Here is a 22,961-nt window from a genome sequence, read left to right as displayed (position 1 = left end):
CCAATAAAAGACAAATGTGCCAAATGCCTTCTTCACCACCCTGTCCACCTGAACTGCCACTTCCATCATGTGAAGCAGTTGAGATGAGTTTATCTTGGCAGCATGATCAGCACGGACATTGTGGGCTGAATAGTTTGTTCCTCTACTTTACTGTTCTAGTTCAATACTCACTGGATTTTCCAGCAGATTAGAAATTTCACTGAATGTTTTTTTAAGTAAATTATTTGAACAGAAATCTTCTCCGTCAGCCTCCACTTTCATGACATCTGTGGCATAGGCGCGCTAACAAACCACATCCTGTCGTTTACCACTATAATACACATTGTGTCAGCCACCCAGAAAACAGTACAGCACAGACACCATGAAGAACCTGTGCCATCTGGCTACTTTGCTCGTCTGCCTTCAAACGGTCCTGCTGAAGGTCCCAGGTAATTTTCCACTCTTTTAGTCTCTTCTAAGCATGCAACTACAGCAGACAGCGATGAAACCAAATGGCATGTTGGCCTTCATAGCAAGAGGAATTGAGTATAGGAGCAAGGATGTCCGACTGCAGTTGTACAGGGCCCTGGTGATACCACACCTGGAGTATTGTATGCAGTTTTGGTCTCCTAATTTGCGGAAGGACATTCTTGTTATTGAGGGAGTGCAGCGTAAGTTCACCAGGTTAATTACCGTGATGGCGAGATGAAAGATATATGATGAAAGATATATTCACGGAATTTAGAAGGTTGAGAGGGATTCTTATAGAAACATAAAATTCTTAAGGGATTGGACAGGCTAGATGCAGGAAAAATGATCCCGATGTTGGGGGAGTCCAGAACCAGGGGTCACAGTTTAAGAATAAAGGGTAGGCCATTTAGAACTGAGATGAGGAAAAACATTTTCACCCAAAGAGTTGTGAATCTGTGGAATTCTCTGCCACAGAAGGCAGTGGAGGCCAATTCACTGGATGTTTTCAAGAGAGAGTTAAATATAAGTAGCCCTTAGGGCTAACGGAATCAAGGGATATGGGGAAAAAGCAGGAACGGGGTACTGATTTTGGATGAACAGCCATGATCTTGAATGGCGGTGCTGGCTCCAAGGGCCGAATGGCCTAATCCTGCACCTATTTTCTATGTTTCTATCTTTCTTTTGATTCTTACTGGGCAGTGTTCAAGAATCTCATTTACTGTAAGGGAATGCTACGCAGTCGGAGTTCCCTGCAAACTGTGCCATATGTTAATTTTCCTTGCAATGGGTCAGGCAGGGCTCATACTGACGGGCAGCCTCCTGGCAGCATATAATTGAGTGATATTGGGCACAGCCAGAGCTCAGTGGCAGCTCACCACCACCTTCTCAAGGCCATTTTGGGATGGGCTTTGTCAGTGATGCCAAGTTCATACCAAAAGATAAACTAAAAAGTCTTTCCCACACCCTCATCCGAAGGCTCCGGGATTTGGCGTGGAAACGTTCTACTCAGTTATTGGTTCTTATCTCATTTCGCACAAGGGGTGGTGGGTGTATGGAACAAGCTGCCAGAGGAGGTAGTTGAGGCTGGGACTGTCCCGTTGTTTAAGAAACAGTTAGACAAGTTCACGGATAGGACCGGTTTGGAGGGATATGGACCAAGCACAGGCAAGTGGGACTAGTGTAGCTGGGACATTGTTGGCCGATGTGGACAAGTTGGGTCGAAGGGCCTGTTTCCACACTGTATCACTCTATGACTCTATTCCACAGATCTGACCCTGTAATATAGCGCTGACCCTCCAAAGTACAGTACTGAGTAAGCATTCATGTCAAAGGTAGCGATATTCTCACAGGATGTTAAACAAATTGTTTAAATAAGTCATATCCAGAACCATTCAAAAGTACTTCATCTCTGCACAATATGTCCAGGTTACAAAAGCGCTAGGAAAATATGGATTTTCTCATTTCCACTGGGGCAGAAGATGGGATCCTTTTCCAGGCGGTGGTGAGGCTTTGTTGAATTTGCACAGCTGCATGAGATATTGGCATCATTTACCAAGATGGGTTGCATACTTAGGATATTGGAGCTTGGAAAGGAGACAATATAGATTTGCTAGAGTTACTTGAGGAGAATTTAGAAGAATTGTATTGGAGTACATTTAATAAATATTTAGAAGTGCTCTTGTATTGCCATTGAAGGCTACAGGCCGTGCTGGTAAATGGGATTAGAGTAGATGGATAATTAATGATCAGAATGGATTTAGTGGGTGAAAGGGCCCGTTTCTGTGCTGGAGAACTAGAAAAGTTCTGGTAAAAGATTTATTTATGTGGTTTTGGCTAGGTCAAAAGAAGGGTTAAGGGAGAAATAATGAAGTGCCTCAAAAATCTAGAAAGCTGTGAGAGGGTAAATAACCAAGGGTCGTATCGTATAGTTGGTAATTGGTGCCAAGGAGACTAACCTTTGAGGATAAGCTAGAATTATTTTTGTATATGTTCTTGGAATATGTACAAATGTCTATTTAGTGAGATATTTCAATCTTGTTGAAATCAATGTACCAGGAAATGAAAAGTTTTCAAGAATATGGGAAATGGGAATAAATATTTGATTGGATCATCGAGCTCCAACGTGCTAAAAATATCCTTGGATAATGTCAGTGTTGCGCTTGAGGAATAGGCCATTTTTATAATAGGCCACAGATTCTGTGGAAACCTGGATTCTAGTGCAAAGTATTGGGAATGTTGCCTCAGCACAGGAAACAGTGGTGCACCATTACATTGCCCCATCCCCCCCGAAAGAGCTTGGCAATGGTCAATGGCACACCCATTCTCTGTCCTTCTCTCTTGGAAGGTTTGAGTCCCCACTGGGCACAGTTACATAGAAACATAGAAACATAGAAAATAGGTGCAGGAGTAGGCCATTCGGCCCTTCGAGCCTGCACCGCCATTCAATATGATCATGGTGATCATCCAACTCAGTATCCTGTACCTGCCTTCTCTCCATACCCCCTGATCCCTTTAGCCACAAGGGCCACATCTAACTCCCTCTTAAATATAGCCAATGAACTGGCCCCAACTACCTTCTGTGGCAGAGAATTCCAGAGATTCACCACTCTCTGTGTGAAAAATGTTTTCCTCATCTCGGTCCTAAAAGATTTCCCCTTATCCTTAAACTGTGTCCCCTTGTTCTGGACTTCCCCAACATTCCTGCATCTAGCCTGTCCAACCCCTTAAGAATTTTGTGCGTTTCTATAAGATCCCCCCTCAATCTTCTAAATTCTAGCGAGTACAAACCAAGTCTATCCAGTCTTTCTTCATATGAAAGTCCTGACATCCCAGGAATCAGTCTGGTGAACCTTCTCTGTACTCCCTTTATGGCAAGAATGTCCTTCCTCAGATTAGGAGACCAAAACTGTACGCAATACTCCAGGTGTGCTCTCACCAAGACCCTGAACAACTGCAGTAGAACCTCGCTGCTCCTATACTCAAATCCTTTTGCTATGAAGGCAGTGAAGAATCCATTCGCCTTCTTCACTGCCTGCTGCACCTGCATGCCTACTTTTAATGACTGGTGTACCATGACACCCAGATCTCATTGCATCTCCCTCCCCCTTTCCTAATCGGCCACCATTCTACTAAAGTCCTGGAATAACTTCCTCAGTGGGACCTCTGATATAGATTATCCTGGGGGAATTGGCAGGCCCTTTGTGGGGGATAATAATGTTTTGATGGTACGGCCTCTGATCACTGACAAAGATGAGAGGCTGCTCTCAGACCTTGGGTACAGGTGCCTTCCTGTGATATTACCTGAATCAAGGACTCAGGTGGAAATTTGAACCAAGGAAGTCAGTAGTTTGTTGCAGAACTTGGTATCCTGACCCAAGCCCAACATGACTTACATCTGGAAAAGTATGGGCTTATTAGCGATAGCCGGCATAGCTTTGTACAAATCATGTCCTAAAAATTGGACTAAAGTTTTTGCCAAGGTAACGGAAATGATAGATGAGGCTAGGGCAGTGGATGTTGTCTACATTGACTTTAGTAAAGGGTTTGACAAGTTTCCTGGTGGTAGGCTGATTCTGAAGGTTAAGCCACATGGGACAAACAGTGATTTGGTAGATTAGATACAAATTTGCCTTAGCTGTAAAAGAATGAGGGATAGCGGAGGGGTGTTTCTCTGACATAGAGGTCTGCAACCAGTGGTGTTCCACAGGGATCAGTGCTGGGGCCTCTGTTTTCTGCGATACATAAATGATTTGGACAAAAATCTAGGTAGGCTAATTAGTAAATTTGCAGATGACATAACAATTGATGGTGATGTGGGAAGTCAGGGAGATTGTGAAAGGTAACTGTAAAATATAGATCAATTGGAGATATATGCGGAGAAATGGGAGACGGAGTGCAATCTCCACCAGTATGAAGTGTTGTATTTTGGGAGGACAAATGCAAGGAGAAAGTATACAATTAATGTTATACTTAGGACACTTAGTAATGTAGAGGACACTTAGTCCATAGCTTGCTGAAAATGGCAACACAAGTAGATCAGTCAAGACATAGAGCATACAAATTGGGAAGTCATGTATAAAACTTTGTTTAGGCTACATTTGAGGTTTTATATGCAGTTCTAGTCAGTGTACTAGAGAAAGCGTGGAGATTTTGGGGAGGGTGCAGAAAAGGTTTACCAAGGTGTTGGCTGGATTAGGGTTTATTAGCTATAAGGATAGTTTTACAAACTTGAATAGTTTTCTCTGGAGCATTGGAGGTTGAGAAGAGACCTGGAAGAAGTTTGTAAAATTGTGACATGGAGTAGATAGTCAGAATCATTTTCCCAGAGTGGAAATTTCAAATAAGTAGTGGGCAAAGCTTTAAGGTGGGAGTAGGAAAGTTTAAAGGAAATATGCAAGTATTTGGCACTGAGTGTGATAGGTGTCTAGAAAACACTGCCAAGAAAGGAGGCACAAGCAGATACAATTGTAATGTTTAAAAAGCATTTAGACAGGCAAGTGAGAGTATATATGCCTTGTAGAAAGCAAATGGAACATCAGCCAATTGATGTCAGCCAGGGTTTGAAGAAGGGTCTCGACCGAAACATCATCCATTCCTTCTCTCCAGAGATGCTGCCTGTCCCGCTGAGTTAGACTGACGAGATGTGTTGGAAGGAATTGCAGATGCTGGTTTAAACCAAAGATATACACAAAAAGCTGGAGTAAATCAACGGGTTAGACAGCATCTCTAGAGAAATAGGTAACGTTTTGGGTCGAAAAGGGTCCCAACCAGAAACGTTACCTGTTCCTTTTCTCCAGAGATGCTGTCTGACCCGTTGAGTTACTCCAGCTTTTTGTGTCTATCTTCCGTTTAAACCAGCATCTGCAGTTCCTTCCAACACATCTCGTCAGTCTTTTGATGGGGTCAAGGAAAGAGCATTCACGTTACGGCCCTGTTTTCACCAATCCTTCCACCACCACGCACAAGCACAAGACACTATTGTTTGCAGATGACAAGGAGTGTGTTCAGATCTGGCTGAACAACTTCTAATCTTGTGTGTGGACTCAATAAGAAGAATAAGCCTATTGATTACTGGAATTAGAAACCTCTGGAAATATTCAGGGTTCATGAGAAATCTGCAGAACTTTCTAAAGAAAGGCCATTATCCTGAAATGTTAACTGTTTTATGCTCCACTCTGATTACAGGTACTTTCAGCATTTTCTGTTTTTATTCTAGATTTTCAGTATTTTAATTTTTTGATTTTCAATGGTGATTCTTGGAATCTCCATGGATTAGAAGGATGAGTATATTAACCCTCTCCTGCTTGGAGTTTTGGGTTAGAGGGCAGTTAGGTTTGGGAAGAGTGGACAGGAAAGTGAAACTGGGACCAATCATCATACCAGCCAAGGTAGACAAAAATGCTGGAGAAACTCAGCGGGTGAGGCAGCATCTATGGAGCGAACGAATGGGTGACGTTTCGGGTCGAGACCCTTCTTCAGACTTCAATTTTTCAGGTCTGAAGAAGGGTCTTGAACCAAAACGTCACCCATTCCTTCGCTCCATAGATGCTGCCTAACCCGCTGAGTTGCTCCAGTAATTTTGTCTACCTTCGATTTTTCCAGCATCTGCAGTTTATTCTTAATCATGCCAGCCAAGATCATGCTGAATGGCAGAACAAGCTAGTGGGGCTGAATGCCCTACTGCTGCTCCTATTTTAATTTCTTAATTGTTGAGATGTATCCATGTTCAGCCAGTGAGAGGCTGCAGCGACTGAAGTAAAATTATATGATATAAAAAAGGTATATGTATTTGTGGAGGCTGCATTTGCATAATTGAGTGTTCTTTTGCGATATGTTCACTGATTAAATGGAATGAGATTTACATAGGAAAGCGGGAACATCATGCATGATCCTGTTAAACTATGCTGATTTAGAGATTTTTTCACTGATAAGATGTACAAAATTCTTTACGATTATGCACAATGTTTTGTTCTTTACACAGTGATTTTTTAACCATACCAGAACTGACCGTTGTCCATGAACCATTTAGGTTGCTGACAATTGACTTTGGTCTGACGAGAATGTTTTTCATCCTGTAGCAACACAGTTCTCAGCGCTTGATCCTTTGGGTAGTGTTTAACCCGACAGTATGTTGGCAAAGATATTAATTGTTGTGATGGGACGCCCTCTGATCACTGACAAACATCATTCCTCTGAAAGTTGTGAAGAATGTCCACTCTTTCTGACATCCTGGACATCTTGGATCCTGAGCTCCAGGGATTGGAAGATCGCGGTCAAGTTGGAAACTCAAGCACATGCTCACTTTGGGGGTGAGCTTCCCAGGCAACATCCCAAGCAACGCTTAGCATAACATCTCTTGGACAACTGATCCAATTTTAACAACCCTTTCCTTTTCAATGTTCGGGCAGCTTACATTGCCCAGCCCCTTCATAGTTAAGGACTATATTCCCATCTGTTTTTTCAATTTCTTGCTTTTTCCATTCACTTCAACATTGATCTTGTAACATTCTTGTAACATTCTTCTATTCCTTAGGTTTGTGACTCATGGATACACTCTTGAACACATTTTGGTTCTTAGAATAATTTGCATGTTGCCTACTAATGCTACACCTGCTTATTAATAACACACTATTCAAACATGGCTCCCGGAACAGGACACATTTGTTTAGCTGTTGTTCTACACTCTGCTTCTAGCTAACTCAGCTGAGGAGCAAGAAATGTTCACTTCAAACACTTTGAACAGTTTAACACAGTGGAATCCTTATCTGTGATGCAATCTTCAAGAGACTTTTGATTCAATTTGGAGCTTCTGCAGATGCTATGAATCAAGAGATAGCTCTAGCTCCACAGAGGTCACTTCCTTCCTCTGAACCTTTAGCAAAAGAAGGAGAATTATTAACACATCCACAATTGGGTTAAAAGATAGAAGAGGGCCAGGTAACTGGACATCAGGCTAAAGGGTTAAAGGTCAGCAGACAGCGGGGTGGCTTTTTGCCACATCTTATTTGGGCAGCTTTTCAAACTCTTTGCACATTATATATAAACTCCATCATAAAGGTAGGCCAGTTGTCGGATCCAATATCCTGTTTACATGAGCTGATTCAATTCTCTTCCTGCCTGCTGTCCTGTATCACTCAGTTCCCTTACCACTCACATGCACCAAACCTCATTTTAAGCTCCAGTGTGGTGTGATGAAAATATTCACTGTGACCCACTTCTGATAGTTTAAGTTCATCCACCTTCATGGCAGCCCCAGCGAGCAAAGCCCTGTGCCATATGGCCCCCTTGTCCACTCACCTTTTGCATGCTGTGTGGTTGCCTCCCACAGCCATGGTGACTGATACAACCTTCAGGCCGCAACCACTTCATTGAGCATGAAGTGCCAGACAGGCTCTGTTGGCATGAGTGTGCTTGGTGCGCTGGCATGGAGAGAGATATCTGATCTGTTTGTAGAATATTGAAAGAACATTTCCCTACAATCATATTTTACAATCCTGTTCTACAGAATGGCTTCAAAACAGTTCTGACAGGTCATTAGCAGTAGCAGAACTGTACAACACCGAAATCTGTAACCACTGACGCTCATCACTCTACCATCTCTGTGGACCAGCGAATGCACCTTGGTTCAATCAGGAACCAGGTGCCAGTCAAGTGAAGCAGCAACTCAGGACCATCTGCATGTGAAACAGCAAAATACCATGCAATTGAGCAAACTGACGTCCTTATAAATTGATCAGATCTGAACTCCATAATCCTACCACAACCAGCGAATGGTGATATACCGGTAGCGGCTGGTGGAATGAGGAAGTTTTAAGAACATCTCCATCCTCCACCATAGCAGAGATCAACATATGAGCACAAAAGGAGAAGGTTGAAGCATTCACAAACATGTTCAACCAGAAGTGCTCAACGGGTGATCCATCTAAGTTGCCTCCTGAGCTCCTCAGCCTCATGGAGCAGTCCTCAGCCAGTTTGATTCACTCCATGTGTTACGAATAAACAATTTAAATCACTGGATATAGGGCATGGCAACATCCCAGCTGCAGTACTGATAACTTGCACTCCAGAACTAACTGCATGTCTGGCCAAGCTGTTCCAGTACAGTCACAATACAGGCATCTAAAGGTGGACCAAATAACTGAATTCTAGAGGCATGATAACAAGACTGGTCCTAATGGGAGAGTCTAGGACCAGAGGACAGGGTTTCATGGGGTTGTGAAGGAAAAATAGATCAGCCATGATCAAATGGCAGAGCAGACTGTATGGGCAAAATGGCCTAATGTTGTTCCTATGACTATTGATGAAATCATAAGGGCATTAGATAAGGGGAAATCTATACATATGGCAATCCTGGACTTTTCTAAAGCGTTCGATAAAGTTCATCATGAAAGGCTCCTAGGAAAATTGGATTACTATGGCATCAGAAATAATCTACATAACTGGATTAGGGACTCTCACAAACCGGACACAGAGGGTGGCCTGTGAAGGAAACATTTGTTTATAAGAACAAGTACTGTCAGGAGTACCGCAAGACATGGTCCTTGGACCACTGTTGTTCCTGATGTACATTAATGATCTACCTGAACACATAAATTGTAAAACAAGACTCTTCACAGATGATTGTCTTGTATATACACCTGTCACTGATGTAGAGGATATGAACTCCTTACAAGAAGACCTTGAGTCCTTGGAATTATGGCAAAACACATGGAAGATGAGCTTCAACCCAACCAAATGCTCAATTATGGTAATTGCAAACACGAAGAAACCACCTACTCGAGACTACGTCTTCTGTGGACAAATACAGTACAAGTTCACAACCATACCTTGGAGTTCATCTTGATAACAAACTTTCGTAGGGAGAACACGTGAACAACATGGTCACTAAAGCCAACGGCCACTAGGATTCCTGAGACCAAACCTCTGGTTCTGCCCAAAGGAAGTGAAAACCACAGCATATACAACATTGGCTAGACATTTGCTGGAATACGCTTCATGCGCCTGAGACCCATACAAAACTGGTCATATGCACAAACTAGAAGGGGTACAGAGGAAAGCAGCACGCGTTTGCATCGGGAACTACAATAGAGGTAGCAGTGTCACCCAGATGCTGTCCGACCTGGAGTGGGAAACACTGGAAACAAGGGCAAGGAACAGACTAGCCATGTTGTACAAGATCCAAAAGGAGATTGTGGGCATAGCTGCAGATAGATACATAACATACTCAACAGAAATGAGAACAAGAAAGAGAAATGATATGCAAATAGAAACCCCGTTCGCCAGGACAGATAATTATAAGAACTCATTCTTTGTAAGAACCTTAAGGGAATGGAATAAACTAGACAACAATATAGTCAAATCACCTTCACTAGACAGTTTTAAGGTGGCACTAACAGCACGTTAATATGCACAACACATCCAAGTTAGCGATATGTAGAGTACTGCCCTGCCGACTACAAAGTCAGAAGATTCAGAAGAAGATTATGGCCGAAGTTAGCTTTTGACCGTGTGTGGCTCAAGGCATCCTGGTAAAACTGAAATCAATGGCCATTAATGCAAAAACATGATTGAAGTCATACTGTACTCAAGGAAGATGGTTGTGGTTGCTGGAGCTCAACCATCCCAGCTTCAATACATCACTGCAAGAGTTCCTCAGGGTAGTGGCCCAGGCCCAACCATCTACAACTGCTTCATCAACAATCTTCCTTCAGTCACAAGACCAGAAGTGGGAATGTTTGCACAATGAACAATTCCATTCATAACCGTTCAGCAAATGAAGTAACTCATAAGTGCATGCAGCAAAACCCTGTCAACATTCAGGCATGGGCTGGGAAATAGCAAGTAACATTAGTGCCACAAAAATGCCAGGCAATGATCATCACCAACAGAGAGTCTGACTACCTGCCTTTAGCATTTAATATCATGGCCATCATTGAATCGTAAACCATCAATATCCTGAGGTTTTCTATTGACAAAAACATCAACTGCACCAGCCAAATAAATACCTTGCAAAAAGAGCAGCTCCTGCAGTGAATTACTCATTTCCACTCACTCCAGAATATTTCCATCCACAATGTAGCATGCCATTCACCCTCCCTAAACGATCATTCTCTCCACCACCGATGGCTGTATTGTGCAATATCTGCTAAATGTGCTGCAGTAACTCACGCAGTCTACTCCCACAGCTCCTCCAAAACCCACAACCTCCATCTCCAAAAAGGAGGACAAAGGCTTTTGGTGCATGTGAACACCACAATTTCCAGGTTGGCCTTTATCACATAGCATTCTGCCTTCCCCCAGCTCATTGTTATTGCTGAGTTTAAATCCTGCAATTCCTTTTTCAACGGCCCTGTTAGGAGAAAAGTATTGATGTGGCCATCACTAACATTGCCAATTTAAATAATTTGGATAAATTCCAGTGGTAGAATTGCTGCCTTACCAATCCCGACCACAAGTGCTGACTGTACGGAGTTTGTATGTTCTCCCCATGACCACATGGGTTTTGTCCCACAATCCAAAGATTTGCAGGTTTGTAGGTTAAGTGGCTTCAGTAAAATTTGTAAATTGTCCCCAGTGTCTGGGATTGCATTAGTGCACGGGGTGATCGCTGGTCAGTGCAGAATCAATGGGCCGAAGGGCCTGTTTTTACACTGGATCTCTAAACTAAATTAAACTAAACTAAAGTTTCAATCACTATTTCAGCTCTGTGGCTTACTGATCTACTTTCCAAACTAAGCACTAAGGGAGAACTTTTGGCATCCTCCTTCAACAGGTCAAAATATTGGCTCACCACTACCTCGCCAAGGGGTGAGGAATAAATGCTGGCCTAGCCAATAATGTCTAGATGTTGAAAATAAAATAAACAAAAAATAAACAGAATAAAATGTCAACACAAGGAGCTTTGCTTGTGGATGGTCTCTGTAGCTTCTTCCTGGCCAGACAGCAGACTGGCAACCAAAACCCACCTGTGCTCTGAAGTGTCTGATGGTCAGTTAGACCACTGTCCCACAGCCAGCTCTTGAACTGATGTTCTATTGTCATCTCCCTTCATGGGCCCTATTTTTCAGATGGTAGAAATACCCCACCACCAATTCATTTTGGCTGACACTCCATTTCGCTATTTAATAACTCCTTTTTTCCCCCCCACCCACAGTCTTCTACTTTCATTCATTCTCTTCTTGCCCTACTCTCTTGCATCTTGCCAAATTCTTCTCTAATTTGGAATATAAAGCAGAATTCACCATAAGTACTTAGCAAGTTTTGAGAGAACACAATTAACATTTTGGGTTTGCAAACTGTCCTCATAATAAAAACATTCAATATGTGGAGGAAATTGGAAAAGAAAATGAAAATGAAAATGCAAGACCCGTAAGAGGTTAGACTGTGGGAGAGATTAAACGATAAAAAGGATGATGATGTAAGCAAAGCAGGGACAAGAAGATGATAAATGCTGATCTGGGGAACTGCAAAACGAAAGAAACAGAATTATTGTTTAATTATATTCCGAACTGAAATTGGTTTGTCACAGGCCACTGGAATACTAATCCATCTGCTTGGCTTTGAATGCACACTCCTCAGACGAGCAGTTAATATCTAGCACAATACTTAGTGAACACTTTCATTTAAAATTAGGTTGTGATTTTGTTTTCCTTTCTCATCCCCTCACCAGCACTAGCGATGAAAGTTACTCAACCCATAAAGATCATTGCTGAGAGAAACAACGTCACTCTTAAATGTGTGTACAACATCACAGGAGATGGGAAAGCCCAGGTATTCAGGGTCACCGTTTACAAAAGCAACGAGGAAAAGAACTCTGAGGTTTGCGCAGCATCTTTTAATAACAGCATGAAGCCCTTTGAGAAGAGAGATGTACTGCACTGTATAGGCCAGCCAAGAAGAAACAGTATATCGATACAGTTCATCGGCATGAACATGTCTCACAGTGACTGGTACTTCTGTAAGGTGGAGAAAATGTTTCCCCTGCCCTACACACAGGCCACTGGGAATGGGACTTGGATTTTCATCAAGCCGGATGTGGAAGGTAAGTGCACAGATCCGAGACAGAAACTGAAAAGAGCCCTCTCAGCAGATCTTGCAGCATTTGTAAAAGACTTCTCCCTGAATGCAAAATCCAAATGTTAGCATTTAAGCAAGAGGCAGTGAAGCAAGGGCTTTGTACAAAGTGGTCATAAAGCCCATTTCCATAGGAGGAATGTTTGACGTGGTCAAACACAGAGAGCTGAAAGATAAAAAGACAACGGAAAGCAGATCAGGTCAGAGGGAAGGGATGGTGTAAGAGAAGGAGAAAGGGAGCATGATGGAGAGAAGGTAAAAGATGAAAAAGGGTTTTACAAGAAGAGGAGAAAGGGAAATGAGGGTTGGGCTGAAAGAACATTTTGATTTACATTGGGAATTGCTTCTCCTCAGCCCTGAGCTGAGCAGAGTTTGATCTGCTTGCTGATCTCTGACTTTTCCAATAACCTGGTACTCTCTGCCCCGGCAGCATGTTCCTTATATTCTCATAATTAAACAGTTTTGGAAGCAGGGAAATGGATGGTCACGCAGCATGCAGAAATCTAACCGGATCACATTGCCGTCTCCTTAACAACCCTATCCAGCTAGTCTTTCCCATTCCATTCAATTGTAGTTTTTTTTTCTCATCCAGTTCTCTCTTCCGTGCTAGTCCTGAATTAACATCCACCAAGCTGCCGATTGTGCATTGTAGATCATAACATCATGCACAGATAAAGTTATCTTCCGATTCCCTTGAATCCTTGTTCCATGACTATGAACCTTTGTCACTGGATCTAGTGGGTTGAAAACCTGATTGATGGGAATGCTGTGCGAGCCAGCATAGACTTAAAGGGCCAAATGGCCTTCTTAAGGAAATATTACAAAAATATGGTCTTCTTATATAGGCATTTGTGATTTTAAACACTCCCATCAAGCTAATGTTAGGCTAATGTTACAAAAGGTCTGGTTCCCTTGAGCAGGTGTGGTTGGCTCATATAACCACCAACCGCCTATTCAACCACACACCAGCAGCAATATCAAGATCAATAGCAATGCCTCCCAGAGCACCTGTATACATTCAGCCACCTCTCACAACTGTAAGGAGTATCCTTCCAGACTGGCATAGGTCAGGGTGGGTAAAGGAGGAGATGGTCGGGATGTGGAGGGGTTTGGGGTGGGAGGGAGGTAGCCACAAACTGAGAGGTATTGTCACTGAAACATACCTAGTGAATCTTTCCCTGTCCCAATGCTTTATTTTCTTTCCAAAACTCAATTGTTTCAATGCTCTCAATATGAATGCACCTTCCTCAGAGCTGTTTTCCTACTCATAGTGTAACTGACCCAGTGTGTTTGATTTTACTGAACTGGTTGTTCTAACCTTAGCCCTATCAGTTCCATCAGAGAAGAAGCGGTGTCCTCAAGTGACTGAGGCCGCACTGATCATCCTAGCCCTCGCCAGCCTCTTCCTGCTGTACAGTATCGTCGTCACCTACCTGCACTGGGTAAGGATCAAGCGGGAAAGGGGAATGGGAATGTTGTTCTAGCACTGGCTTTACTCATAACAAGTGCATCAAACTGATTACCAAGTACACATTATTAATTGCCAAGTACAAGGTCATTGTGCAGGTCACCAATTATTAACTATCCAGCACAGGTTACTGTACAGCACAAGTTAACAAGTACAGGGCACAGGCACAACACACAAGTGTTTGTGTACAGGTTGTCCCTTAATGAATACAAAACTGATGTAAATGATTGATTGTGATTGACAGGTTATTTGCTGCTTGTCAACAAGTATGGGTTAGCAAATGTTGTGTGTATTTACAGAGTTCATTAATAAACACACATTATCCAGAATAAGATGCTATGTACTAATTGAAACTGAATGCAGGTTATCACGTATAGTAATCAAAACACTCAGTAAACACCAGTCTTACGGGCTAGTCGAGAGAGGTGGATTCTGGCTAACCAACGAGAAGAGTCCAAACCAAAGGAGCTGGAGAGGATGAGACTGGGGAAATTTCAAATGCAGTGTATTAATAGTATTAGGCACTTGAGCACCAAGGGCCATGGCTCTGTACTGAGGAACTAGGTTCAGGCATTAACAGGATCATACAACAACACAGTGAGACAAGGGCAGACAATCAGCGACCTGGGGCGTAAGATGTTCATGGGCGGTGCACTGTTGTCAGGCACCAGAACCACTCACTACAGAAGCCACCGGCCCTGTGCCCTTCTGCTCCCATGCATTTCTTTACTGGTAATAGTTCCAGGCACAGTGAGAAAACACAATTTGCAAAAAACCAAACCCTTCACCCGAGACTTGCAAAAACATTTTATGCGACCAGTAATTTTGCCACCACATTCTTCATTTTCTGACAGTTCTCACTCACATGTACCCAAGAGGCAGAATAAGCAAGGACTAAGGGCCAGAGAGCAAGAAAAAGAGATGGAGTGAGGGGGGGACACAGACACACACACACACAGACACAGACAGACACACACAGACACACACAGACACAGATACAGACACAGACACACACACACACACACACACACACACACACACAGACACAGACACAGACACAGACACAGACACAGACACAGACACAGACACAGACACAGACAGACACACACACACACATGGGTCCTATCTTCGGCATTTCCCACTCCCTGCATCGAGCAGTTCACATCACCGGATGAAAGGCTTGTGAGGTATGGAGAGAACCAGCAAAACACAAAGTGCTGGAGGAACTCATCAGTTGAGGGAAAGCACGGGTGACACTTTGGGTCGGGACTCTTCTTCAGACTGATTGATTGAGATAGAAAGCTAAGAAAAGAGAGATGGGGGCAGGACAATGCTTGGCAAGTGATAGGTGGATGGGGGAAGTAACCAGTGATGGGGGGTGGGTTGGATTACAGGATGGGTGAAGTAACAAACCAGAGTCGCCTCTGTATCTGCACAGCCATGCAACCAAAGCCTGTGGTAAACCTTCACTGCTGATCTCAAGTAGAGTGGAATGTAGATGCCTGAACATGTAAGTGAGTCAGCTGCTGCTGATGACATCCAAGGGATTCACGACCCTTCTTGGCACTTCCCCCCTGAGCCCAGCATGTTCTCACCCTCCCTCTGCCTCTCCGCTGGATTCTCCCAAGTTAACCTGTTTTTCCACTCTGTCTTCGATTCCACCCTCCACAGCCAGTTGGCGCCACCGTTTGTATTTTCGGGATGAAGGAGGCAGTTGACATGAAATGTGAACTGATTCACAATTCCTACGAACCCGCTATTGCTACATGGACTGGCCAGCGCTGGGAGACAGGCCCAAGGCAAGGCAAGTACGTCTGAGCCGCGCTCGACCAAACACAGCAGTCTCCCCCCTGCCTTTCCCGGCCACAGGAAAGCCAACTCCCTTCTTGATGGTGTTCCGACATTTGCATCCTAACCCACTGAGATCAGATGTTGAGAGGGTCACAGAGAGTAGTTCAGAGTCCCGGATGTTGGGTGGAAACAGCCATCGTCTGGGCAGGTTGGCCAAGTCCATGCAGCATCGTATGGGCCACTTCCTTTGCTTAAATTGGGTGACTGAACCTGTTGGGCTAACTTGGTCATCTTCTAATACCCAGAAATTTTATTCACAGAATTCAAATGCTCCAATGTCCTGCTGTGATTTGAACTTCATTCCCCACATTTCCAGGTCACTAACAGTAACCCCACTTCTAACCCACTTGCTCGCTGCTCACTCACCCTTTCTTTTCTGTATTCTTCAGACTGGGTTGGATAGTGACTGTCATCGGAGCCCATGAATAGTGTCTGTGCTTAAATGATCCTAGCAGACATAAACTCCTGGCCTTTTGCCCCAGCTCACTCCTCCTAAGCTGCCCCTACATTTCAGGCAAATTCATTCCACTCAAAAATTGCAGATGAATTGGCTCGTGATGTTTCAGCATTCTTCATCATTTCAAGAGCCTAGAGTACAAACTTTGGTACCATTTTTGTGAGGGGATTTATTTCTCAAATCTCATCCTGTGGGTGTGAGGGTATAATTAGCTCTTGCATGGATGAAACTAATTCTGTTGGAGAGTCTCATTTTATCAGAGGACTGCAGAGGGACACTGTCTGTTATTGTGGCTCAAATCCTGGTAATTGACCAGCTTTGCTCACTTTTTAAAGCTCCTTAAGAACTCCAAAGACTTTGAACTAGAAAATCAGGACAGGCAAAGAGATATGAGAGCTTGCGCACAATCAGAGAAGGCTCACAGACAGTACAAAAAACATAAGAGTCTTGACCCGAAACGTCACCTATTTATTTTCTCCAGAGATGCTGCCTGACCCATTGAGTTACTCTAGCATTTTGTGTCTACCCAGGAATACTAGCTCTTGATTCAATTGAGTGCTTGGGATCAATAAAGGTTAAATGGTGAAGCCAGGTCACACACACTTCCCCTGTATTCCATTACCCTTTGACTATAGTTGATTGAGGGTCATTCATTCATTGTAAACGCATACGTTTAAACTATTCCGCCTGGTAAGTGTGGAGGGAACGGGCGGGTGGGGGGTGGAAGGGTGGGGATACAGTGTGGGAACAGCCAATGCTTCACCTGGTGAGTAGATCCAACTGCAGGAGAGGAACCACAAAATTAATGCCGGGAATTGTGGAGCAATATCAGGAAACACTTTTCCCAGCTGAAATGTGGTAAATTCCTGGAAATCGTCCCATCAAAAGGCGAGGGATGCTGGGGGCCAACTCGGCCATGAAGACTGAGATTGATGGGATTTTATAGGGAAAGGTGCCCTGATATGGAACTCAGGTGGGTGAATGGAGCTGAGAAACAGATGGTTTTGTCATCAATTAATGGTTTGACATCTATTTCTAACGCACCTATAAATATGGAGCAGCAAAGTGTAACCTGTTTAATCACAATCTGTAGTCTCTTCATCTCAATCTTGGCAGTGAGTTGCAACATGTTTGGTGTAGAGACAGTCAAATACCATTAGCTATCAATAAGATGGCAAGAGAGGGTGGGAATCTGTTATTTATCAGTCTCTTGGGCTTAAATTGTTGCCCTGATCTGTCCACGTGAATGGAGCTGCTCATATTGACATCTTTATCATTTCCTTCCTTCTTTAGGTGTTGAAAAACAAACAAGAGGAACAAAACAATGAATATATAAACATGGAACCGCCGAAGCACGCCTCTGGTAGAAAACGAAGAATGCAATCTGAGCATCGTACATAACCCTACGCTGTATATAAAATTATCCATGAATGTATGTAAGACGTCTCCTGAGGTTACAAGAGCAACTCAGGAAAGTCCCTGATGAAACACACATCTCTGCTTCCTTCCCATCCTTTGCATTGATAAGCAATGAAAGTTAGGTTTGAAAATAGAAAGTGAATACGGTATAATTCTAGAAACAGCTGCATCACACTAGGAGGGGGAAATGGGCAAATACTACTAGAGTCCAGGCCCCCAATAGCCCTTTCCAAATCTTTCACTCTAACAAGGTGTTATATTCTCTCAGCACAAGTGTTTCAGATGTACCTTGTTGGTGTTTGTAGCTCTGTTGCATGCAGCTGAATTGTTAAGCTTTATTCCACTTCTCTTTTTCCCACCCCTTCCTCCACAAACCAATCTGGTGGTGAATTGGTGTGCTGAGGCTCTCTCAGGCCTGGGCATCTACAGTCAGTTACCACACGAGCGATAATGAGCCTCTTCCTTCCTTCCCTCTCATGAATATTCTACACTCAAGGGAATTATCAGCTGTTTCTGTGATCTGCTTTCCATATCATTCAACTAACCTGTGCTGCAGCCTCACCAAGCCCAGTACACCCTTCCTTATGTATATATCAGAACAGAGAGTGCACCATAAATAGCAGTAGGTGATCATTTGAGCCTGCTGTGCCATTCACTGAAATCATAGCTGATCTACCCCAACACCTTCTGTCAATTCCTTTCGAAAGTCTAGATGGCTTCCCCTGTGCCCTTTCAGATAAAGGTCACAGTCAAGGATCCTTTAGGATTTGTTTTTGTATCTGTTTCATAGCATTTAATGAATTGCCTATTTGAAATTTCCAAAGAATTTTACTTAGTGTCCCCTAACTTAGAAAATACTCTGATCATCAAAGTCCAAGATGGAGCCATAATGAATGCTTCGCACCACACACATTGAAAACCATTTGTTATAGTTTTGCTTTAACTGCACTCCCACTGTGGCATAACATCATGCAGGATCCTGCTCAATGAAGCCTGACTTACCACGGGGTACTGAACACCAATAGAATTGCACCCCAGAAGAGAAAATGCTTTCAGAAGATACCATTTGATAGAAGAATAAAAAAGTGCATGAGAAACTAGAACTGAAAATATATTCCCACGAGGACATGGTCACCCGCATAGTAGTAAATCTCCTCATTTCTTTGCCCCAGAGTGCGCTGGAGGCCAGATCTTTAGATATAAGATGGAGATGGATAACATTTGAAAGATCAAGAAATTAAGAATTCATTGAAACTAGCATTGAAGAGGAATTGAGGTCAGCATAGATCAGTCATAATCACATTGAATGGCAGGACAGGTTTAGGGGCTTGGCAGCCTTTTCCTGCTCCAATTTTCTTGCGTTCACTTAACAGTAAATTTAGACACATCCTCCCAACAATACAATAGAAAATGCTAATAATGTAGATATTGAAAATCTGAAATATATAAAGACAATACTGGAAACACTCAGCTGGTCAGGCAGCATTCGTGGAGAGAGTATGCTTCAAACTGATACATTTTCATCAGTATACACACAGGATGAGTTTGTGTTTTGCTTGGTTAATGATTTTAACCATGCTAGTGTAGCCACTGTTCATGCAACATCATGCACGCACATGGCTCTGCATGTAGATTTATGTGATGTCTAATTGTGTTTTTCTGCTTTTATCTTTCCTATTCTTGCAAACTTGAAAGTGTGTGTGTGTGTGTATGTAGCTGTGAGTAACATGGCAAAACCTGAGAAGTTGATTTTAAAAGTTCTTCTAAATTATACAATGCTTGTAAATACAGAAACAATGTGCTGTATATTTGTTTAGAAATAATCCGGTTGTTATAGCGATGGTCTATAATCAAGGCACCCTGTACCTGAAAGCTCACTGCTGCACACCAGTGTGCTACAAGCAGTCAAACCAGATGAGCAGTGATAGACCATCTGCCGACCCAAAAACATGTCCTACAGAGCGAAATTCTCAGTTAATCAGGGAGCTAGACCAGATATTCACAGGAGAATTCCACCACAACAGCTTCACAACGGACAGAGACCAATGCAGACATGGAAAGCTATGAATACTGCTTCAGGAGCACCCAGCCACTTGGCCTTCAAAGCCAATTCAAGACGTGCCTTGTTCAGTGCTATCGTTGATGCTTGTAAATGACAATGCTTTTCTTCAGCCAAGTCACTTAGTTTGCTTACATAGTAATTGCAAATCTTAGATATCATTTTCTCCACATACTAATGTTGAACTTCTCCTCAGGACTGTAAACTTGCACTGATTATTCCATCATGCACAAACCAATAAACAGATCTTTGAGTTTAACCAAATTCCTCTATTTCCTTGGACAAACACAAATATGGGACTACAGGACACATAGAATTCAACGAAAGCATTTGTGCAATTCTAAAGAAGTTGGGGGTTTATCATTACCTAACTTTATATATTACTACTGGGCAGTGCATATTAAGAACATAATGTACTGGCTGGATAGTTCCACTCAGCAGTTGGAGTGGATAAGAATGGAGAAAGAGGAGTGCTATCCGCACGATATAGGAACGAACCTGCTCTCACCGATAAAATTGAATAGTATAATATATAAGAAGAACCCAATTATTCACAATATAATAAGAATTTGGAAACAAATAAAAGTATCCTTGAAATTAAATAATTTATCAGTACTAACCCCACTATTGAACAACCCCGCATTCAAACCTTCTCTCATCGACAACACATATCAACAATGGGATAGACTGGGGATTAGGAAAGTAGGGGATATGTATGAAGTGGGCAAACTGTTATCATTTCAACAATTAAAATTAAAATTTAAATTGAAGGATAATCAATATTTTAAATATATACAGGTATGTGACTTTATGAAGAAATATACACATAGATTTCAAACTATATTTTTAGATCCTTTAGAAGAAGCAATGAATATTAAGGCTGATTCACAAAAATTAATATCATACTTTTATAATAATATATTAAATAGAGAATCACCCTCGACAGAAGCATTAAGGGAAGATTGGGAACATGAGCTAATGATAAAGATCTCGAAGGATAGATGGGAAAAGCATTTGATGAATACACATAACTGTTCTATTAATGCAAGACATAATTTAATTCAATTCAAATTATTACATAGACTATATTATTCAAAAACGAGGTTGAATAAATTTTATCCAAACGTCTCTCCCAGATGCGATAAATGTTTGTTTCAAAACGCTAATATAACACATTCATTTGTAGGATGTACAAAGTTGAATACATTTTGGAGTGATATATTTGATATATTTACAAAGCTTTTCAAGTCAAGAATAGAACCCAAAACGGAATGGATTATATTTGGAATAATAGGAGAAGATACCAATTTAAATAAAGATCAAAATGTTTTTTTTAATTATGGGTTAATAATTGGAAAGAAATTGATACTTAAATTTTGGAAAAATACAACCACACCAACTGTTAAAATGTGGATTAGGAATATGATGGACATAGCACGCCTTGAAGAAATGAGACTCCGACTAATAGATAAATATGACCAATTCTTAAGGAGTTGGTCTCTTTTCATCGACTTTTTGGAATCATGTGATGCAGCGGTACCGTAAAGATTGCTGATTTCAGTTCATGACGCGGATAGATCTACATCTCCGAATACAGATTTGAAAAATTCTCTTTTAAGGGGCCTTCTCTTCTATTTCTACTTTCCACTTTCTCTCTTCCTTTTTTATTTTTTATATACACACTTCACGTTTTTCTACTCCCTATCATCTATTTTTTCACTTTTTCCTCTTTCTATTGTTTTCCTTTTCTTGTCTTGCTTACTTCCTTCTCATAACATAAAACTAGAGGTTGTACATAGAATGGATTACGGTATTACATAGTTGGCACCTAAAATTAGGTTCCACTGTACTGTTTTGTGCGGTATTAACTTCTAATAAAAAAAATTTTTAAATTAAAAAATTAAAAATTAAAAAAACATAGTAATTGTAAATCTTAAATATCATTTTCTCCACATACTAATGTTGAACTCCTCAGGTCTGTAAACTTGCACTGATTATTCCATCATGCACAAACCAATAAACAGATCTTTGAGTTTAACCAAATTCCTCTATTTCCTTGGACAGACACAAAAAGCTGGAGTAACTCAGTGGGTCAAACAGCATATCTGGAGAAAAGGAATAGGTGATGTTTCGGGCTGTGACCCGTCTTCAGACTGAGAGTCAGGGGAAAGGGAAACGAGAGATATGATGGTGATGTAGAGAGAGGTAGAACAAATGAATGAAAGAAATGCTGAAAAGTAACTATGATAAAGGGAACAGGCCAGTGTTAGCTGTGTGGTAGGTGAAAACGAGTACAGACAATGATACTCGACAAGACTGAAGCTGGTATGACTTGGGTGGGAAAGGGATGGAGAGGAGGGGAATGCAAGGATTACTTGAAGTTAGAGAAATCAATATTCATACCACTGGGTTGTAAGTTGCCCTAGCGAACCATGAGATGCTGTTCCTCCAATTTGCGTTTGGCCTCACTCTGACAGTGGAGGAGGCATAGGACAGAAATGTCAGTGTTGCAATGGGAATTAAAGTGTTTGGCAACCGGGAGATCAGATGGACTGAGCGAAGATGTTCAGCAAAACAATCGTCCAGTCTACGTTTGGTCTCGTCGATGTATAAGAGTCCACACTTTGAACAACGGATATCTACACGCCTCTATTTCCTTGTGCTGTTTGCTTAGTACTGCTTCATGAATCCAACTCAGAAATGGGAAGTGAGAGAACAGGGAACAAATATAACCAAAGAGACCTAGTCAGGCTATGCAAAGGACTGCAACGCAACTCAGACAGGGTTGGAATCTCAACAGCCCGTAGTCTGGAATGTTCCTTGAGAAGTCAAAGTCCAAATGATAATATGCCAATGAGACCATTTGTCAATCTCATTTAGGATGAAACATTTTTAAAAGCGTTTCACAGGGAACAGTTCAGAGGACACCTTCCATTCTATCTAACTTGCATCATTTCTGTTCTGTGTGCTTTTGATGGGACAGTTAAGAGAGGAAATACATTGAAGAAGCTTCACTCTAAATCTTACCTATGCTGCTCAATTATTGCAGCTCCACTCTGTACCAAAGAATTCTAAACCCTCTGAAAGAAAGAAAATCATCTCTGGCATAACTGGCCACCCTTATTCTGACACTATGGTCTCTGATTCTGGACTCCTCCATCAGGGAGATATCTATTCTGTATTTT

General features: G+C 42.1%; 1 protein-coding gene across 4 annotated transcripts; it reads left to right on the top strand.

The window, feature by feature from the left end:
* The first annotated feature begins 342 nt into the window (after window positions 1–342).
* Window positions 343–21,743, top strand: LOC129698878 (T-cell-specific surface glycoprotein CD28-like). 4 transcript variants are annotated; one of them, XM_055638247.1, is made up of 5 exons: window positions 345–428; window positions 12,119–12,490; window positions 13,846–13,964; window positions 15,662–15,794; window positions 17,592–20,040. In XM_055638247.1, exons 1-5 carry the CDS (start codon window positions 362–364, stop codon window positions 17,624–17,626), a joined length of 726 nt encoding a protein of 241 aa, XP_055494222.1. In that variant the 5' UTR covers window positions 345–361; the 3' UTR covers window positions 17,627–20,040. The 4 variants fall into 4 exon arrangements, with proteins under 4 accessions (XP_055494220.1, XP_055494222.1, XP_055494223.1 ...); XM_055638248.1 differs by having other exon boundaries at window positions 15,662–15,798; XM_055638249.1 differs by lacking the exon at window positions 15,662–15,794.
* Window positions 21,744–22,961: the final 1,218 nt, after the last annotated feature.

This window comes from Leucoraja erinacea, chromosome 7, assembly GCF_028641065.1.
Source record: "Leucoraja erinacea ecotype New England chromosome 7, Leri_hhj_1, whole genome shotgun sequence".
NCBI lineage: Eukaryota > Metazoa > Chordata > Chondrichthyes > Rajiformes > Rajidae > Leucoraja > Leucoraja erinaceus.
This window is presented reverse-complemented; position numbering and strand designations above follow the sequence as displayed.